General features: G+C 37.9%; 2 protein-coding genes across 2 annotated transcripts; one reads left to right on the top strand and one right to left on the bottom strand.

Annotated features, from left to right (window-relative positions):
* The first annotated feature begins 14761 nt into the window (after positions 1-14761).
* Positions 14762-16392, top strand: LOC145086473 (7-deoxyloganetin glucosyltransferase-like). Its single transcript, XM_079024269.1, has 2 exons — positions 14762-15324; positions 15440-16392. The coding sequence occupies exons 1-2, from the start codon at positions 14820-14822 to the stop codon at positions 16351-16353; spliced, it is 1419 nt and encodes a 472-aa protein (XP_078880395.1). The 5' UTR covers positions 14762-14819; the 3' UTR covers positions 16354-16392.
* Positions 16393-18647: 2255 nt separating this feature from the next.
* On the bottom strand, positions 18648-20390 carry LOC145086389 (7-deoxyloganetin glucosyltransferase-like). The gene is made up of 2 exons (XM_079024167.1): positions 19835-20390; positions 18648-19719 (listed from the first exon to the last, which is right to left on the bottom strand). Exons 1-2 carry the CDS (start codon positions 20337-20339, stop codon positions 18806-18808), a joined length of 1419 nt encoding a protein of 472 aa, XP_078880293.1. The 5' UTR covers positions 20340-20390; the 3' UTR covers positions 18648-18805.
* Positions 20391-20629: the final 239 nt, after the last annotated feature.

Below are 20629 nucleotides of genomic sequence, written 5' to 3'. Positions count from 1 at the left end.
AAGGGTCATAATGGGATTTTGGTAAATTATGGCTTCGAAGTACGTCATGCGTACGTGGTGTACACTGAGCGTACTAGGGCGTGCCCTAGTACTAGGGTGTACATTATTGAAACGACCCAAAAATCACGACTAAATTTTTTTTTAAAACATTACTAAAACCATATTTATAAAAACCGTATCATAAGTCATAACATAATTCCATAGTATACTTTTTCAAACGTAAACTTATTATCAGAGTAAAACATCCCAGGCTAACTGACTATGATGTGTGCACTGCAACCTCTCCGAGCTCCTCTTGTGAAACTGAGTACCTGAAACCAAAAACTGAAACCGTAAGCACGAAGCTTAGTGAGCTCCCCCAAACTACCACATACCATACAAACATATAAAGCACATACTGGGCCTTGCCCACTACATCAGACCGAAGTCCGGACTAACTGGGGCCTTGCCCCCTGCATCGGACTGAAGTCCGGAAACTGACTGGGACCTTGTCCCCTGCATCAGACCGAAGTCCGGACTAACTGGGGCCTTGCCCCCTGCATCAGACCAAAGTCCGGAAACTGACTGGGACCTTGTCCCCTGCATCGGACCGAAGTCCGGACTAACTGCATCGGACCAAAGTCCGGAACTAACTCAACATAGCATAGCATAAACATATCAACTAGCATAAACACATATATTGCATACTGCATCGGGCCGTAGCTCAGAACACATAACACATAAATCCTGTCTGAGCCACGAAGGCATCAAACATACTAACTATTGCATCGGACCAAAGTCCGGAAACTACTACTAACTAAACGGGCCGGCATTGTGGCCTTAGACCCATTCCTACTGGAAGGAAACTCACCTCGGAATGCTGACTGCTGAAAACTCGAGTGAAAGATCCCCGGTTGTTCTCAGGCTATCATGACAAGTCAAACACTAAATCAAAAGGGGAATCTTTTGATGGGTAAAATGACTATTTTACCCCTACTATGGTGTGGGTCATAACCAAGGCCCAAAACCTTTAATTCTTCTAAGTCCATCAATGGCCCATTAAAGGCCCACTAATGGCCCAATTATACTAAATTGGGCCTACTTCACATATGGCCCTTCCTGAGCCCAACTGCCCTTGGCCCAAAATCTGACTTCAGCTGGCCCACTAAGGCCCAAGGACCTATAGTCCAAACCACAGCCCACACCGAGGCCCAAATGCTCAAAACCCAACTCTACTGAGTACGTTGGGTGTACTGGCCTTCTAGCGAGTACGCGGGGCGTACCTTTACTTATGCTCGGCGTAACCATCCTATTAAGGCACTTTTCCATTAAGTGCTTAATACCCCACTCCAGAGGCTACTAACTCAGATCTAGGTCCTTACTGATGTCTTAGTCCATAAAGTCACTAACTTGGAGACTTGCAATCCACCAAATACACTCAAACTCAAAAAGGTGACCATACACTTCTAAAACCAAGGCTAGATCTCATGCATGAGCTCATTGGGACCATAAAGATCGGAACTTTACTGCTTATAGGACTCATATGACTCTAAGGGAGGCAACCCTGGTCTTAGAAACAAACTTAAGTCATAAAGTCAATCTTGGGACCAAAAAGGTCCATAAACTTGTACTAAGGAGATCTAAGAGGTTAATCATCAAGCTCAAGACTTTTTACCTTACAGAGGCCGAAATGAAGCACTTATCCCAGATCTACAAGCTCTAGCTTCAAAGGTTCGTCCTTGCCAACCTTCTTCTCTTTGGTTCCAAGCTTTAATCCACCAAAATGGGTTCTCCAAGGTCAAGATCTCATAAAATGAAGGTAGGGACGTTCTAGGGTTTCTTCTGAGGTTGGGGAGGCTGATATGGGGGCTAGGGTTGAAACCATAATGTCCTTTATATAGTGCTTAACCCAAAATTAGGGTTTTGAGACTCTGAGCGTACGCCTTGAACACCCACGACCAACTTGCCCCATTACGTTGGGCGTAACCCAGCTTACGCTGGGCGTACCCACGCGTACCCCAACATGCATGCATGGTCTTCCATGCAAACTTTTCTCTATAAGGGCCATTCTTTCCAAATCTTCAAAGTGTCATAACTCCTTCATTCTAGATCCGATTCTGATGAACTTTATATCCACGGAAAGGTGACGAGAAACCCTACGTTTCTAACAACACAACCCGGCCCGAAAACTTCTCGAATAATACACCAAATTTAATAAAGGACTAAAACGCCCCTGGCCTTGGCCTCTGAAATTCCATAAACGAATATTTTAGAACAGGGTGTTACAATTATTGTATGTTGGGCGTACTTCCTAAATGTGGAAACCTAAATTTTTAGGGTTTTGGTGGTATTTAAGCATCCTTATGGCCTCATTTCCCCCACCTTCTCAGCATCCACCCTCTCATTCTTGTTGTAACCCTAGAACCGCCTTATGAAGCCATTTCAAGCCTTAAAGTGTGTGTTTTTGTGCTTAGAAAAAGCAGGAAGGAAGCCAAGATCATCTTTGGAGAGTGAAGCACTTTAGATTTGGGATTCACTCTTCATTTGTAACCCTTCAAAGGTATAAAGCTTGCATCTTGATCTTTTAATCTTGCAGATCTAGAAATAGGTGTTTTAGTGATACTTTTTGGTCCCAAATGTCTTATCTTGAGTATGGCATGTTCTTGACAATTTGTGTTGTCCTTTCAGACCCTAAGAGGGGTCCTAAGTCATAAAAACGAAGTCTTAATGGTTAGTTTTGCTCCATGCATCTTGTAGAAGGTCTTAATGAATTAAGACCTTAAGTTAAGCACTTAATGGGCATGTAAAGTCATAAAGTTGGTAACTTTTATGAATTTAGAGTGTATTTGAGTCGTAGATCTGAAATATCGACATAAGTGCTTTAAGCCGTTAAGCACTCGTTGAGTTTTGAAGGATGCAATGGTACGCCCTGCATACTCAGAGTACACCCTACGTACGAGGTCACCACCCCGATGGTGGACAACTATGAGGGTTGGAGTACGCTCAACGTACCTCTGGAGTACGCCCTACATACTCGCAGTGGGTCAGCCCGGATGAGTTGACTCGGCCGGGTTGACTCGGTTGACTTAGTGGATTTGACCAGTTGACTTTGACAAAGTTTGACCATTGAGGGTGTAACATCCTAAAAATAAGACCCAAAAATTTCTTTTTAAATTAATAAAACCAGTATTCCAGAAACATCATCATAAGAATCTAGATAAAACAAATGTGTCAATCATCACATCATATCAGAGTAAGTTAAGAAAATGCGGAACAAGGAGGTGTGTGCTCTGCAATCATCCCGGGCTCTGATCTACCGGATCATACCACATAACATATAATATTATCCTACCCTCTAGGATATCTAACTAACAGGTCATAACACATATCACATATTATCATTCTACCCTCTAGCATACCGATCTAACAGATCATACGAGAATAACATAACCAATAACAATTCGAAGGGCCGGCCTTGGTGCCTTAGACCCTTGAGTATAGTGAGGAAAACTCACCTGACTAGTAGTGCCGAAATGCTGAACTTCTAACCGCTGCCTCACGGGAAATCCCTAGCTGACACACATAATAAATACTAGGTTATTACCCGACATTAGTCCCTTGACTAAGTGTCCATATAATTCTAAAGTCCATTCCTTTTTGTTGGGCCAAGGCCCAACACCAAGTCCTTATCTTGAAGGTCCATACACTAAAGTCCTTTATTAGCCCAATTTACCAAATTGGGCCCAACCTCCTTATTGGGCCTATCTCCATGATCCACTAACATAACTTGGCCCAAAATATGCTATTGCAAAGTCCAACAAGGCCCAAATCTATTTAGCCTACAAACCCTAAGCCCATATGACAAGAGCCCAATCAAAGAGCGTACGCGGGGCGTACCTCCCTGGTTACGCTGGGCGTAATGTCGTTCTACGCTGATTGTCATCGGGATAGTTGACCTTGTACGCTGGGCGTACAGAACTTACGCCAGGTGTACGCGGGGTTTTACTAAAATCCTAATAAGTGCTTAATGGATTAAGCACTTAAGCCCATATCCCAGATCCATAGAACAAATACGCCTTGGGACCATAAAGTTCAGGACTTTATCACTTTGGACGTCCAGAAAGTCCTTAACTCATGGTCTTAACCCAGTAAGACCTTCTTACTTCATGCATGGGACAAGTCTAGCCTTTGGGAACTGATTTTTAGCACTTAAGACCTCTCCTAAGGTCTGAAAGGACAACTTATTTCGTCTAAGACATCACATGCATCTTCTTGGGACTCTTGGGACAATAAGACCCCATAAGGTTAAATCTAGATCTATAAACAAGAAAGCACAAAGTTTCAATCTTTTTACATTCTAGAGCTTTAATGGCACAACACAACTTCACATCTATAGCCTTGCTCTCCTCTTCTAACTCCTTGGAGCAATGTCTTCACTTCCACGGTTCAAAATGCACACTAACTCACACTTCTTCACACACTCAAGGGTTTGGGACGTTTTCTGAGGGATGGAGGCTGAGAATGAGCAAAGGAATGAGCCATAAGGGTGTTTATATAGTCCTCAACACCGGATATTAGAGTTTTCATTGGACATAAGTACGCCTAGTATGCTTAACGTACCCTTATGTACGCTCAGCGTACTACTTCTAGTCCCAAAGTTGCAACTTTAGTCCTTATACTTCTCGTGACCCAAGACCACCAACTCCAGGGACCAACAATGACAACTATTAAAGGAAGAAAGGCTTTCAAGATATACCTGCAAGGTTCGAGGCGTTACACTAAAATACCACACACAACACAACATAAATAAACAATTGTGGGTTATCAGCAACCCTGGGAACTACCAGCAGTCCCAGTGGGCTAACAGCACGCCCGATGGGTTATCAGCAACCCTTGAGACTATTAGCAGTCTCAGTCACATATAAACAACATAACATAATTATAACAACTAGACCCAACTAGTCACCACAGATACAACTATTCTACCACACAGGCTCATACAAAAATGCAAGAGTCACAAAGATAGCTAGCATCCTACATATATAATTTAGTGAGCCGGCATTGGTGCCTTCGACTCATGAGCACCGGAAGAAGACTCACCTCACACTGTTGAATCATACTGATAACTCCCTCGCTGTTGGTCCGACAAATCCCCAAGTTATCAGTATCAAATAACATCCAATTAACAATTGGATTCCAATCCATAACTATCAGACTAAAATTAGGGTAAATGACCAATTTACCCCTTACCTAGTTTGGACCAAAACTTAGGCCAAAACCTATAATCCAAAAGGCCCAAACATGGCCCAATTTTCCAAATTGGGCCCAAACCCTTATATGGGCCTTACCCCAAGGCCCACCAATTTTTCCTAGTCTAAACACTTGCATTCAGATGGCCCAACAAGACCCCAAGCATCTAAGCCCAATAGAATGGCCTAAACTTAAAGCCCAAGATGTGAAGCCCAACAGATTAAGCATGTGGGGTGTACTCAATTGTACGCTAAGAGTACATGCTTTGGGGCATGTACATTGTACGTACTGGCTTGTACACCCAACGTACTCCTCCTGTTCATCCATCCTTCATATTTAGCCCTTAATTCCTTGAGACATTACTCAAGAACGTAGATCTAATATCCTCGAGTTGGATTATCACGCAAAGTTGCTAACTTTATGTTCATGCATGTCTAAATGAAGCTCTTATGCTTAAAAAGGACTTAATGGGTGACTTAATGCATGCATGAGACCCAATACCCCATAAAGTTGGCACCTTTATGCTCAAGGAACTCCTAATAAACTCATCCATCAACCTAAAAAGGGACCAAAAGCATAACAAATCAAGTTGTAAAGAGATCTAAACATTAATGTAACATCAAGAATCTCAGGTATTTATTTATTTATTTATTATTGAGACTTTATGTGTGGCTCGACGAGTTGTGAGCCTAACTCATCGAGTAGAGTCCGATTAGACCACATGGGTTTAATGATCGACTCGATGAGTCAGAGAGCTGACTCGCCAAGTAGGTGTTGTGAGGTGAAACCCTAAATCCTCGGGTTTAGGGCCTATTTAAGGAAACTTATGTCCTCATTTTTTCCTCACCAGTTACCCTATTCCCCTGAGTGAAACCCTAATCAGCCTTTAAGCTAAGAGAGAGAGTGTGTTAGAGCTTATATTGAGTGTTTTGGTGAAGCATTGGAAGAAGAAGAAGGGAGATTCAAGCAAGGAACGAGGAAAAGGCTGTGAGATCCAATAATCATTCACTTGGAGCTTCTGTTGGAAGGTAAAAGTCGTCACCTTGCTCATCATCTTGTCTAGATCTTGCCAATGAGAAACTTTTGGGGATTTTTCCATATTTCCTTGAGATTCGGTATGACTTGTGCTTGCCAAGCATTGAGACATCAGATCTGGACCTTGTGAGGTCCGTAGAGTCCAAAGGTCCCAGCTTTATCCAACCATAAAGGGCTATGGTGCTTAAACACCTTGGTTAGAGCTTTTATTTGGCATTATGGAGCAAACACGCCATGAATGAACGTAAAGATCGAAGCTTTACGTGTCATTTGACCCTTGGGAGGCTAGATCTAGAGTTTGGAGTGATAGATCTGCCTTAAAACGTCTAAATGAGATTTTCATTTAAGGGACTCGGCGAGTCAAAGAGCTGACTCGACGAGTCGACTAGGGTTTTCCCCGATAAGTCTAGACATGGGTAGCTCAGCGAGTTGACGGGTCAACTTGACGAGTTGAGTTGGGTTTCCGCGAGGTTCTGAAGGAACAAGGGGGATTCGCGAGTCACATAGATGCACTCGGCGAGTCAGGTCAACATGGATAGTTGACTCGAGTGTTGACTTTAGGGTTTGGTCAAGGCAGGGAGAGTGGGGACCGTGGAGGGGTAAAATGGTCTTTTACCCATTCCATGAGTTTAGAAATAGATTAACCTAGTTTATTTCGATTCATGACTTAAGTGTTGATTAGAAATTATTGTCTTATGTGTTAGGCGGAGGCTAGTTTGAGATTCGTGTACGAGATTATTACTTACTTGATTATGAGGTGAGTCTTCTCACTATACTTACCATGAGTAGTATTTATGTGTGACCGGAGGGTCTTATGTGTTATATTGAGTATTTGATATCCTCCATTATGTATTTGTGATTTATGTTGAGTATTATTATTATGAGCTTATTAAGTTAGGACCGGAGGGTCCACCCAAGTTGTGGGACGGAGGGTCCCCACTGAGACACATTGACTGGAGGGTCGTATTGAGTTAGCCTCTAGTGGCTAATGTGATGTGTATAGTATTTTGGGGAACTCACTAAGCTTCGTGCTTACCGTGTTATGTGTTATGTGTTTCAGGTACCTCTTAGGATCACGAGAGGGCACCGGCTTGATTGTAGACACACTTGAGTTGGGGATATGTTTTTTTGAGGATCATGGATTTGTGTTATAAACAGTTTTGGGACATGTGTTTTGATAAATTAATGTTTGAGGGTCTTTTACTTATAGCTGCAGTTGCAACTTTCAAATACCATTTCCATCTCGGAGATCCAGTCGATAATTTCTACTGGATTTGGGCTTCCATAAAGACTTGGTGGTTTGGCACCCAAGAAGTTCTTATACATATGCCCATCCCTGTCAATCCTTCTGTCGGAGTCGTTCCTCCTGACCACTTGGGGTCCAACTTGACTCGCAGTATGGCTGTAATTTCCGTTCTCTGATAGTTCTTCATTCAGTCTGGGCTGCACAATAAGCACAATAGGTTCATCCCTATTAAGCAACATTTGCTTAATCTCCTCCCTCTATTTGACCATCATAGCCCGAATCATTGCTTGGACTCCTGCCATCGTGATTGGATCGGGTGCAGCTGCTACCTCTGGTGCACGCTCAATCACTTGTGGCTGTTGCTTTCCATTAGCATTTCCTAATCCGCTGTGAGTTCTCACCATTTCAATCTATACACCAAATCAGACGTTCGGTGTACAGTGACGGGAATTTAGATAGGGGAATCAGACGTATAAATCTCCTTGTCACTCCGAAAAGTTACATGCCAGTTCTAATACCGTAACTAAACGTTTAGAAATCTGAACACATAAAATTTCTAGATCCGGTCGGCAACAGACCATAGATCCGATCAAATAATGGCATCATAAAGCATCACAAATCATTTAGCACATAAAGCAAGTTTGGCATCTCCCCTAAATAAGATAGTGCTTGTATCTATTCAGGTGTACTATCTAAAATATATTAGACACACTCCTCATGATCTATACTTAAAGTAGGGTGCGCATAACTCACTTACCGGAAGGTTTGGCTAGGAACCGACCGGGCTCTGCGGGAGTAGAACTTTCGAGACGAAAGCACTTCTTCTCAGAGACTTCTGGCACTCTGGGACTCGTCTCTTAGCACTTGGGAAGTACTAGAGGTTGGGGGAGGTTTAGAGAGAGAGAGAGAGAGAGAGAGAGAGAGAGAATGGTTAAGGTGTGAGGAAAATGAATGAGCCTCGTATTGTATTTATAGGTTGAAAAATGGCTCAACTCGTGGAGTTCTGAGCCTCCAATTCGCTGAGTTAGGTTCTAGGTGTCAGCATCTAGTGGCAAGGCATGGGGAGGAAGCAATGACTCAGATCGCGCCACGTCACCCACTTCACATCAGCCCATCCCGACTTCTAAATTCTGTAACTTTCGCATTCAAGCTCCGTTTTTTACGTTCTTTATATCCAAACGTAGGTATTGACAAGATCTAAAACTCTCCTTTTGACTCAATTGGCTAACTCTCGATCGATTTTAAATTTAATGGTATGAGAAAATTATATTATTTAACGACCATGTAAAATTCATAACTTCTACATACGGATTCCGTTTTCGACTGTATTTTTATCGTTGAGCTCCTATTAATGAGATATTCAATTCTCATTTAAGTTGTGTCGGCTAAAAATAAATCGATCTAAAATTTGAATTATGGATTGTGCACTGTTATGTTAAATCTTAGAAAAATCATAACTTCATCATGCGAAGTCAGATTTGGACGTTCTTTTTATGTACGTTCTCGGTTTAACATATAATATGACTTTTGTTTAGATTCCTAAGGCTAAAAAATAATTTATCAAAAATTCACTTTTTACGTTACGTGGTGTCGTGTCGGTTTAGCCGTTCTTTATATGTACGGATTTCAGCGTTCTTTATATGTACGGAACCCTTGTGACATATACTATAACTTAGTTAAGATTATTTATTCTAAATAATATTTTATCAAAAAGTCATTTTTGACGTTTATTGTCTCTAAATTGACCCGCTCGAATCTGCGGGCATTACAATTTGTATTTATTTTTCTTAAATGTTAAAGGTTTACATAATTGTCCTGATTTTGTTACTTATAAATCTACATATATTTATAAAACACAATTATTGTGGCTTGCTTGATGCTATAAGGAGGCAAAGTAAAGGTGCATGGGTTGGATTTTATCACTGGGAAGGGAAGAGGACAAAAAGTGGTTTGACCTCCATTACAGGTCTCTATTATTGGTGAGTAAACTTCTCTTTTTTATTTACCTTAAACGATTGTATAATAAGCATATTTAATTGTAATTTATGTGGAGTGCCTGAATATTTGATTGTAGCAACAGTTAAGTTGTACTCCTAAAAGGCAAAGGGGTAAACAAATGGGAATCTTTTAAGGATTGAAATGTGAAGTGTATTACTAAAATAGGTATGTAGTATAGTGCATTGCTATTTCCAGTAGTTAGCCCTTTTCTTTTTTATGACAACTGTTTTACTCTACACAATTTTTAGTGTATTGCTATTAGGGGTAAAATGTATATTGTTATTGTGGGTATAAAAGTGCATTTTTATATAAGTAAAAAGATTAATAACTACAATAATATTGAATGTCAACTTAATTATTTTCAATTTAAAAAGACTAAATGCAACAAGTAGTAATGTAGTCCTTTTTTTCTTATCAAGGCCATGTAATATTCATCCTATGTTAGTTGTAGATTGCATTTGTGAGCTGACATCCAAAAGTAAATTACATTCAAGTATTTTGTTTATGGTTGATGTTGGTTCTTTGTTACCGTACATCATGGAAAATATTTTTAAGCTTAGGAGATAGACGATGCTGACCATGGTGGGGAATTTTATCTTGAAGACGTTTTGGTAAAGTTGTTGGAAGTTCTATCATGATATATTTCACATGAATTTATTTTATTTAAAGTTTCACAAAGATTTATTTCATTTAAAGTTTTTGTATATATATGATTGGATTTGATTGTAAATTCCTTTGTATACATGTGTCGTTTTGGATTTGCTTCATCTTTTTATCGACCAATCAGGTTTCGCTTTGTATACACGTGTCGTTTTGGATTTGCTTCATCTTTTTATTGACCAATCAGGTTTCGCTTTCTGTATTTGATGTTTATGTGTCGAACTCTGTTTATTCCTTGTTATACTCTACTAGCACTAGAAACCCACTGCCTCATACCACCTCCTTCCTCCGCTCAAGAAATCTCCATTAACGACCATCTCTTCTTCTTCTTACATCCACCAACTCCTACCCTAGAAAGTGGGTTTCAGATTCGTCGGCCCCCACAAGCCCTAGAAGCACCACATCGGTCGCCGCCACCACCACCATCTCTAGATCCGCTTCGACCACCACTTTATCGGGCTTATGTGCAGCAAATCCAGATCGATTTCCCAGCATCATTGATTAGCGGTTTCTGTAGCGAGCAAATAGCTGTGGGGCTTTGTCGCCGGTGCAAAAGAACTTGATAAATTTGTTACCTATCAGCAGTTATCACGATTTCAACTGTGTTTACCATCATCCGTTCTCCCTTACTTTCTGAAATTTTTATTCAAACTCATGGATGTATCAATTAGGGGTTTACACATACACACCTCCACCAAATCGTCGAATTTTCCATCTCTTGCACAGTCCCTGTCATATGTTGGTCGCCAACAACCACCACACGCAGATACAGAAAACTGACAAATTTGAGAAGAGGCTAAGGTTGTTTGTTAAACCGTAGAGGTAATTTTTCTGATTTTCAATGGTTGATTGTGTGATGACTATTTTGAAGTTTCATGAGAATAAGATGCACATTTACATACTTACCTCGAGATGAGTCCTGGCTTTAATGGTTCACTTAAGGCCTTTCCTTTCTTACCCCATCAGAAATTGCTCACTTTTCTTCTTATGCTCATCATACTTGATCTTCTCTAATTTTACAGAAATTGCTCACATTTCTTCATAAATGTGGAAACCACGTGAAACATGAAATTATTGAAGATTTTCTGCAAGCTGTTGCTTCTGGGGATAACCTTGTGGTAAGATTAAGAAACATGATTTGTTGTTGTAGTGAACTTTTGTGCGAATTAAAAAAAAATCAATTAACAAACTAAGTCAATGCAGCAAGACTTAATAGGCGTAGACACCACAAAAATTGTAAATGAGATGGAGTCAATAGATCAATCAGACGACGATTCTGATTTTGAGGATGAAGATAGTGATTTTGAAGATGATGAGAGTGACATCTATGGAAAGGTGATAACTGATAACTTCATTGATTTTATTTCTCTTCTTTTATTTTCTTGATCATGCTTATATGTTTGCGGGATTGGGTTTCAGTTCTGGATGATGGTGATGAAAATTCTGATGTGTCCCTTGGTGATCGGGAAAAATTGGAAACCATGTGTTTGTCCCATCCAATAGATTTTGCAACAGCTGGCAGATGTAAGCATTATTTACTATAAAGTGTTGTTGTGACTCCATATAATATTTCAACTTTTTTTTCTTCAGTTTGTATCAGAGGTTCCTATAAACCACATGGATCGGCCTGGCCTTTTGAGACCTGCGTTTGTTAGAGAGAATTCAAAAGAAGAATTGCAGAAGGATGAGAGCTCTAGAAATGGGACTTCATATTATAAGTTAGAAATGATCAAAATGCAATTGATTTCAGCACATGGTAATCAGGTATTTGGTGATTTTAAAATACTACCCTTAATGTATTTTTCTTTTCTTCCTATTAAGTCCTCTATGTGTAAAGTAAACTGACTGAATACATAATAACACCTGCCAAAATGAAGTGTTAGTAGACTAAATGACCATTTTACCATTAAATGATATGGTAAATTTTATAGGCTTATGTTGACCTTTTTTGCTTCTTTTGTCATTTCAACCATGTATTTTTCTCATTTGGGCATTTTGACAACTTTTTCATTTTTTATACAGGGACCATATATGTTAATTTTGTTAAAACCGCAACTTATACAATATTTTTAAACATGGACCATTTCCAGGAAGGCTAAAGAGTTATTAATGGTGAAGAAGATTTTGAATGGTGGTGGAAGCCTTTCAGCTAAGCTAATTAAAGTAGCAACAAATGTTTTCTCTAGAGCTGTGCTTTTCTCAACTTATGGTTGGTTTATATTTACTTTCAGTTCTTTTAAATTGAAGTGTATGTATGAGGAGGATAGTTACGTCCTTTTGTTTTCAAGGGATGACTAAGGGTTGTTCGTCTCTAACTTTTATGACACTTAATGACCCTACAAAGCAAATAACAATTGAACAAGAAGAAAGTATTTGTGTTGTATTTGTGTTGGAAAGGCTGCACCACATGTTGAGTTGAAGATTAGCACAGAGGTTTGAGGCCATGTTGAACATATTCTAACAACACCAACTAAAATCTTCATAGTGATAATTTACTTTGTATGTTACCTCTTAAATGATGGGTGATATGAGGCATTGGTTTACTTTGGCATATCTAATCCCGAAAAAATCTCACGTTTGACCCCGCAACGCGGGGTCACTCACCTAGTTAAAGATAAAATATAGTTAGAAGATAAAGGGGTAATTTGTACAAAGGATTAAACTATATTGACCACTCAATATATATTGAGTGGTCAATAAAAATAAACACAAAAGCTTTACACTTCAATGGTAATAAGTGGTCAATATAAATAAGTTAATAGTAATAAGCTCCAAAAAAAGCTACCATTAAAGATGTTTTTAACCATTTTTAATTAAATTGTATTTTAAAAATAATAAATGTATGAAGTTGATCCATTAACCACTTAACTTAAGTATTTCAAAACAATTTGACTACAATTTCAATTTATTATAAATAAAAGAACTAATTGTTTGTAAAAATTAATTTTAAAAAACTATTCGAACCTATTGTTTGACGCGGGTAAAAGGCTAGTATATATATATATATATATATATATATATATATATATATATATATATATATATATATATATATATATATATATATATATTATACTATATTATAAAGAATATTAGTCATATCTTGAATTTTAAGATGTATAAGTTACAAAACTTTTTGTAAATCACTTGTGCATAAGTAATTCATTAATACTTGCCAAAAGTTTGAAAACTTGATTTAAGAAATTTTATTAAAAATTGAATTTGGAGAAAAATAAAAATTTTAAAATATTAAATTCATGTATATAAATTAATTTACATTTCTTAAATTAGACACAAACATTAATTAATCTGTATCAATAATATAAATACACAATATAAATATTAGATATAAACATAAATATTTTATTTAAAACTGAAAATTTATTTATTATATAATAACTAATAATAAAATTTCATAATTATTTCTCCATAAGAAACTATTCGCCAAAAAAATTATTTAATGCCACCGCTTTGCACGGGCACACATCTAGTATATACATAAAGCATATTAGTCATATCTTAAATTTTAAGAGATATAAGTTACAAAGCTTTGTGTACAATTCAATTATGCATAAATGGATCATTAATACTTGCCAAAAATTTGAATATTTGAATTAAAGAAAGTAATTAAGAAATGTAATTTCGAAAAAATGAAACTTTTAAAATATTAAATTCATGTATATAAATTTATTTACATTTCTTAAATTAGACACAAATATTAATTAATTTACATTAGTAGTATAAACAAAGAATATAAATATAAGGTATAAAATAAATATTTTATTAAGAAAGGTTAATTAATTATTACATAATAATTAATAATAAAATCTAATAATTATTTTACCATATGAAACTATTCAACAAAAAAACTATTATCACCGTCACTTTATGCGGGTCGACATCTAGTGTATGTGTGTGTGTGTGTATATATATATATATATATATATATATATATATATATATACTAGAAAATTGATATATGAAAATAACATGTTATAAAGTTGATATATATATATATATATATATATATATATATATATATATATATATATATATATATATATATATATATATATATATATATATATATACTAGAAAATTGATATATGAAAATAACATGTTATAAAGTTGAAAATGACTCAAAACCATATACTCACAAATATAAAATTTAGAAAAAATTACATAAATTGTCCATGTAGTTTACGGCCGTCACAAACTTATTCTCTAAAAAACCAAATTAGTGAGCTGACTACTCTTCTATTAATTACTGGCCAGTGAATAAATACACACTCAGGTACATTGACAATGCTGTATTTACCACGTAGCAGAGTTCGCCTTCTCATTCTGCCTTCTATTGCGAAAAAAGGTCCAATGATATATTGCAAGTTGCAACGATGGTAGAGCTATTTAGAGTTTAGATGGCAAATCTTGTTTGACTCTGGAGTCTGGATACTTTATCAGCTATATTATAGTCGAGACGATGGGGATATATGACTTTGACCAAAGTGGAATAATTTAAACTATATAAGTTAATGCTATAAAGTTCAGTTTTCGGTGATGCAAATCGATTTTGTCTTTTCATCCTATAAAACCCATACAAGGCACCTTAAACACAAAGTGTCCAGACAAGAAACATTTCAAACATACAATCATGGGATCCATTGTTAAACCTCATGCAGTGTGCATACCCTTTCCAGCACAAGGCCACATTAATCCCATGCTAAAACTAGCCAAGATCCTCCATTCCAAAGGCTTCCATATCACCTTTGTCAACACCGAATTCAACCACCAACGCCTCCTCAAGTCACAGGGCTTAGCCACCCTCAGCCACCTCCCTTCCTTCAAATTTGAGACCATTCCTGATGGCCTTCCGCCACCGGAAAACCTAGATGCCACCCAGGACATCCCCTCTTTATGCAAGTCCACCTCTGAAACGTCTCTTGATCCTTTCAAGAAGCTTCTCTTTAAACTCAATAATACCAGCACCACACCTCCAGTGAGCTGTATAGTTTCTGATGGTGTAATGAGCTTCACACTTGATGCAGCTGATGAATTGGGAATACCAGAAGTTTTGTTTTGGACAACTAGTGCTTGCGGCTTTTTGGCCTATGTACACTATAGCACTCTCAGAGAAAAGGGATTCATTCCACTAAAAGGTTATGCATCATATGAATTTACCTCCTTAATACCACTTTCACAAATTCTTTCTATTTGCTAGTACCTTTAGGAAGTTTACTTTTGTTTTTTAAAATTTCTTTTATAAACATGCAGATTCTGCCGACTTAACAAATGGGTACTTGGATACAGTCGTTGAGTGCATACCTAGCATGAAAGGCACACGATTGAAAGACATGCCAACTTTCCTTAGAACTATAGATCCAGACGATATCATGGTCAACTTTGTTATACGAGAAACCACAAGAGCCAAACGAGCTTCGGCGATCATACTCAACACTTTCGAGGACCTAGAGCACGACGTGTTAAAGGAGCTCTCTTCGATCTATCCTCGTGTGTACTCAATCGGGCCTTTACATACCCTCGAAAACAATTTAAAGAACAAGGATTTGGAGTTATTGGGTTCAAGTCTCTGGAAAGAAGAGGCCGAATGTCTGGAATGGCTGGACTCCAAAGAATCTAATTCGGTTGTTTACGTGAATTTTGGAAGCATAGCCGTGATGACACCCCAGCAACTAGTTGAGTTTTCATGGGGACTTGCCAACAGTAATCAGACTTTTTTGTGGGTTATCCGACCAGACCTTGTCTCCGGAGACTCCCCCATGCTGCCACCGGAGTTCCTAGCTGCGACGAGTGGCAGGGGGTTGTTGGCAAGTTGGTGTCCTCAGGAAAAAGTTCTAAATCACCCATCAATTGGAGGATTTCTAACACATAGTGGATGGAACTCCACCTTGGAGAGTATATCGAGTGGAGTTCCGATGATTTGTTGGCCGTTCTTTGCTGAACAACAGACAAATTGTTGGTATAGTTGTAATCAATGGGGCATTGGGATGGAGATAGATAGTGCTGTCGACAGAAGACAGGTTGAAAAGCTTGTGAATATTTTAATGGATGAAGAAAAAGGTAAAGATATGAAGAAAATGGCTGAAGTTTGGAAGGAAAAGGCTGAATCCATGTCATCTTTGTTGAACATAGACAACTTGATTAAGGAAGTGCTATTTCGATCCTAGGGTCCTAGGGTTCGAGTGCTTGGGACATGGAACTTAATTTATGCGTTTCAAAGTTGTACAACGCAAGCATTGACGTCTTCATATTCAGGACGATTGTATTCTGTTAATTGTTTACTTCATGTATTCCTATCATCCATTATTGATCTCCCAAATTAATAATTATTTTGTTGCTATGATTACAATATTATTGATATTTACCGTTATTTAATTTACCAAATAAGTAATCTCTAGATCATTTTAGTTTATTATGAAAATGAAAGTTAAAAGGAGGAAAATGCTTTATTATTTAATCACTACAAATATGGAATACCTGCAGTTACCTGTGACCCACATATTTGGCAGAAGAATTGGAAAGCAACCTCAGGATGTTTTTGACCCTTTATAGGTATAATCTTACATGGTCAAAGACGAACATAGGCGTTATCATCTCAAATTCCATGCACCTCCAAGAAATTAGAGTCAACCGTGGACCAGTGTCAGCTGGCATTGAAGTTATCGACAGAAATTATAATCGACAGTGGAGAAAAAACGATATCGAATAAAGGGCCATTGTTTGCTGAAGAGCGTGATATTGTTTAAAGCCTACCTTTTATTTCGAAATTTTTTAGGGGGATCAGAAAAAATGAAAGAGCAATTTATCGAATGTCATGGTTTTATAATTATTAAAAAAAAAAAGGATATTCAGATCTCTTTAGATGAAGTTTTTGTTTGGGTTTGGCGGGTCCAAAAAGGATTTTTGCGGGCTATGTAAAAATTGGATTTATGACTCCCAAGTTGTAGACACTTATAAAACCCTTATACATTTTCTATAAGTATACCTACAAACATACATCATTAAGCTCAAAGTTGCAGCGTCACTTATTTCATTTCATTTTTCTTAAAACCAACATAACCAATTGGGGATTCAACATCACGCCCCTCATTGCATACAGATGGGCTGAACAATGTTTCCTAGAAAAAAATAGTCCAAAACAAGATTAAGAATTTCTAATAGGAACATATAAAGTGCTAAGTGATTTGGAGAAGTCAAAAGTCAAAAGGAGAATAAGGCTTTCGATGTGGTAGTCCGTACATTAAGCTCAAAATCACCCACAAGGTGTACCAACTACCACATCGAAAGCCTTATTCGTCTTTCGACTTCATTTGAACTCGATCAAAAGGGTTTGAATGTCGGATGCTTGGGGTTTTGACCTCACCAGATTGCAATTTGGACCTTAGATGAAGAGAAATATCATAGGCCATGAACAAAGTGAGCAAATGATTGAATATCTTCGATACAAATAGAGAACAACATGGATGAAACCTCGATTCCTTAACTATCATGGTTGCTAAGCGTAGGAATACCATTAATCTGTATAGGACACCTCGAGTTCCAAGTAGACTCGAATCAGAACCTTCTAGATAAAGCTCATCTATTTTGAACCTAGTCGAACCGACTAGAAAATTACCAGACCCAATCTAGGGACCACACCCACTAATCCTCCTGTACCTCTTTTGATAGTTATCTCAACTTAGCTTCTTGAAGCCTCATGGTTTGCAACAAATGCTTTTAAAACTTGTTTGGATAGAGATCGGATCCCAATCTAATCTACCATTTAACTAGTAACCACAACCTATATTCTATATAGTTCCCACCTAAACAATCAAAAATTATGTATAAACCTATTCCATAACAAAATGGATAAATGCTTCATTATGGAGTAATAATGTACATGAAACAGCATTCCGTCCCATAAAAATTGTAAACATATCTTTTTGGGGTTAAATGTAAAAACAACGATATAGTATCATTGGTTTGTTTTATATGGCATTCTTTTTTCGTTTCCTTGCTTTATGACATTGTACATTGGAAAATTTAGTTATTTTAACAATGACATTCAAATACAAAGCATTGTACATTGTACAATATTCATTGCTATAATTGGGTCTATTTTTTAAAGTATAATGTTCTCATATAAAAAGTTGCAAGTGCAATGCTATTAGTGGGTCTATTTTTTAAAGTATACACCATTCTTAGTTGCATGATGATGATGTGGTCGTCAATGGGTGTGAAAGGAGATAACCCCCCGCCCCCCAATAGGGAGAGGCAATGTGATACGGCCACCCCATATTACACGATTTCTTTAGTTAGGTAAATAAAATAAAAAGTGAAAATGTATCTTTTTCTCTAAATGGTTTCTTTAAATGGTTGATGGTTCAAGTTTTATAATGAAAAAAAAAATGATTTAAAAGTACCATTAAATGATATGTGTTATCGGTTTTAAAAAAATAATAATAAAATAACAACAAAATAATTATTAATATGGGAGAAACTATATCGGATGATAGTAATATGAATAAAAAGCAATTAATCAAGTAACATAATACAATCGTCGTGAATGTGAAGACGTCAATGCTGCGTTGTACAACTTTGAAACGCATAAATTAATTCCATGTTCCAAGCAACCGAACCCTAAGATCGAAGTAGTACTTCCTTGATCAAGTTGTCTATGTTCAACCAAGATGACATGGATTCAACTTTTTCCTTCCAAACTCCAGCCATTTTTTTCATATGTTTACCTTTTTCTTCATCCATTAAAATATTCACAAGCTTTTCAACCTGTCTTCTGTCGACAGCACTGTCTATCTCCATCCCAATGCCCCATTGATTACAGCTATACCAACAATTTGTCTGTTGTTCAGCAAAGAATGGCCAACAAATCATCGGAACTCCACTCGATATACTCTCCAAGGTGGAGTTCCACCCACTATGTGTCAGAAATCCTCCAATTGATGGGTGATTTAGAACTTTTTCCTGAGGACACCAACTTGCCAACAACCCCCTGCCACTCGTCGCAGCTAGGAACTCCGGTGGCAGCATGGGGGAGTCTCCGGAGACAAGGTCTGGTCGGATAACCCACAAAAAAGTCTGATTACTGTTGGCAAGTCCCCATGAAAACTCAACTAGTTGCTGGGGTGTCATCACGGCTATGCTTCCAAAATTCACGTAAACAACCGAATTAGATTCTTTGGAGTCCAGCCATTCCAGACATTCGGCCTCTTCTTTCCAGAGACTTGAACCCAATAACTCCAAATCCTTGTTCTTTAAATTGTTTTCGAGGGTATGTAAAGGCCCGATTGAGTACACACGAGGATAGATCGAAGAGAGCTCCTTTAACACGTCGTGCTCTAGGTCCTCGAAAGTGTTGAGTATGATCGCCGAAGCTCGTTTGGCTCTTGTGGTTTCTCGTATAACAAAGTTGACCATGATATCGTCTGGATCTATAGTTCTAAGGAAAGTTGGCATGTCTTTCAATCGTGTGCCTTTCATGCTAGGTATGCACTCAACGACTGTATCCAAGTACCCATTTGTTAAGTCGGCAGAATCTGCATGTTTATAAAAGAAATTTTAAAAAACAAAAGTAAACTTCCTAAAGGTACTAGCAAATAGAAAGAATTTGTGAAAGTGGTATTAAGGAGGTAAATTCATATGATGCATAACCTTTTAGTGGAATGAATCCCTTTTCTCTGAGAGTGCTATAGTGTACATAGGCCAAAAAGCCGCAAGCACTAGTTGTCCAAAACAAAACTTCTGGTATTCCCAATTCATCAGCTGCATCAAGTGTGAAGCTCATTACACCATCAGAAACTATACAGCTCACTGGAGGTGTGGTGCTGGTATTATTGAGTTTAAAGAGAAGCTTCTTGAAAGGATCAAGAGACGTTTCAGAGGTGGACTTGCATAAAGAGGGGATGTCCTGGGTGGCATCTAGGTTTTCCGGTGGCGGAAGGCCATCAGGAATGGTCTCAAATTTGAAGGAAGGGAGGTGGCTGAGGGTGGCTAAGCCCTGTGACTTGAGGAGGCGTTGGTGGTTGAATTCGGTGTTGACAAAGGTGATATGGAAGCCTTTGGAATGGAGGATCTTGGCTAGTTTTAGCATGGGATTAATGTGGCCTTGTGCTGGAAAGGGTATGCACACTGCATGAGGTTTAACAATGGATCCCATGATTGTATGTTTGAAATGTTTCTTGTCTGGACAATTTGTGTCTTAGGTGCCTTCTATGTGTAGGGGTTTTATAGGACGCAAATTAACATTAAACTAAGACATGAAAACACAAAATCGATTTGCATCACCGAAAAAGGAACAGTTTAGCGGTTCAATAAAATATAGTTAAATTATTCAACTTTGGTCAAAGTAGTATCCCATCATCTCGACCATAAGGATACAGCTGATAAAGTGTCCAAAGTCAAACAAGATTTGCCCTCTAAAGTCTAAATAGCTCTACCATACAACTC

This window comes from Lactuca serriola, chromosome 1 (assembly GCF_051521515.1).
Source record: "Lactuca serriola cultivar US96UC23 chromosome 1, Lser_US96UC23_V15, whole genome shotgun sequence".
Classification (NCBI taxonomy): domain Eukaryota; kingdom Viridiplantae; phylum Streptophyta; class Magnoliopsida; order Asterales; family Asteraceae; genus Lactuca; species Lactuca serriola.
The sequence above is the reverse complement of the archived record's forward strand: the minus strand, read 5'-3'. Positions and strand labels throughout refer to the sequence as shown.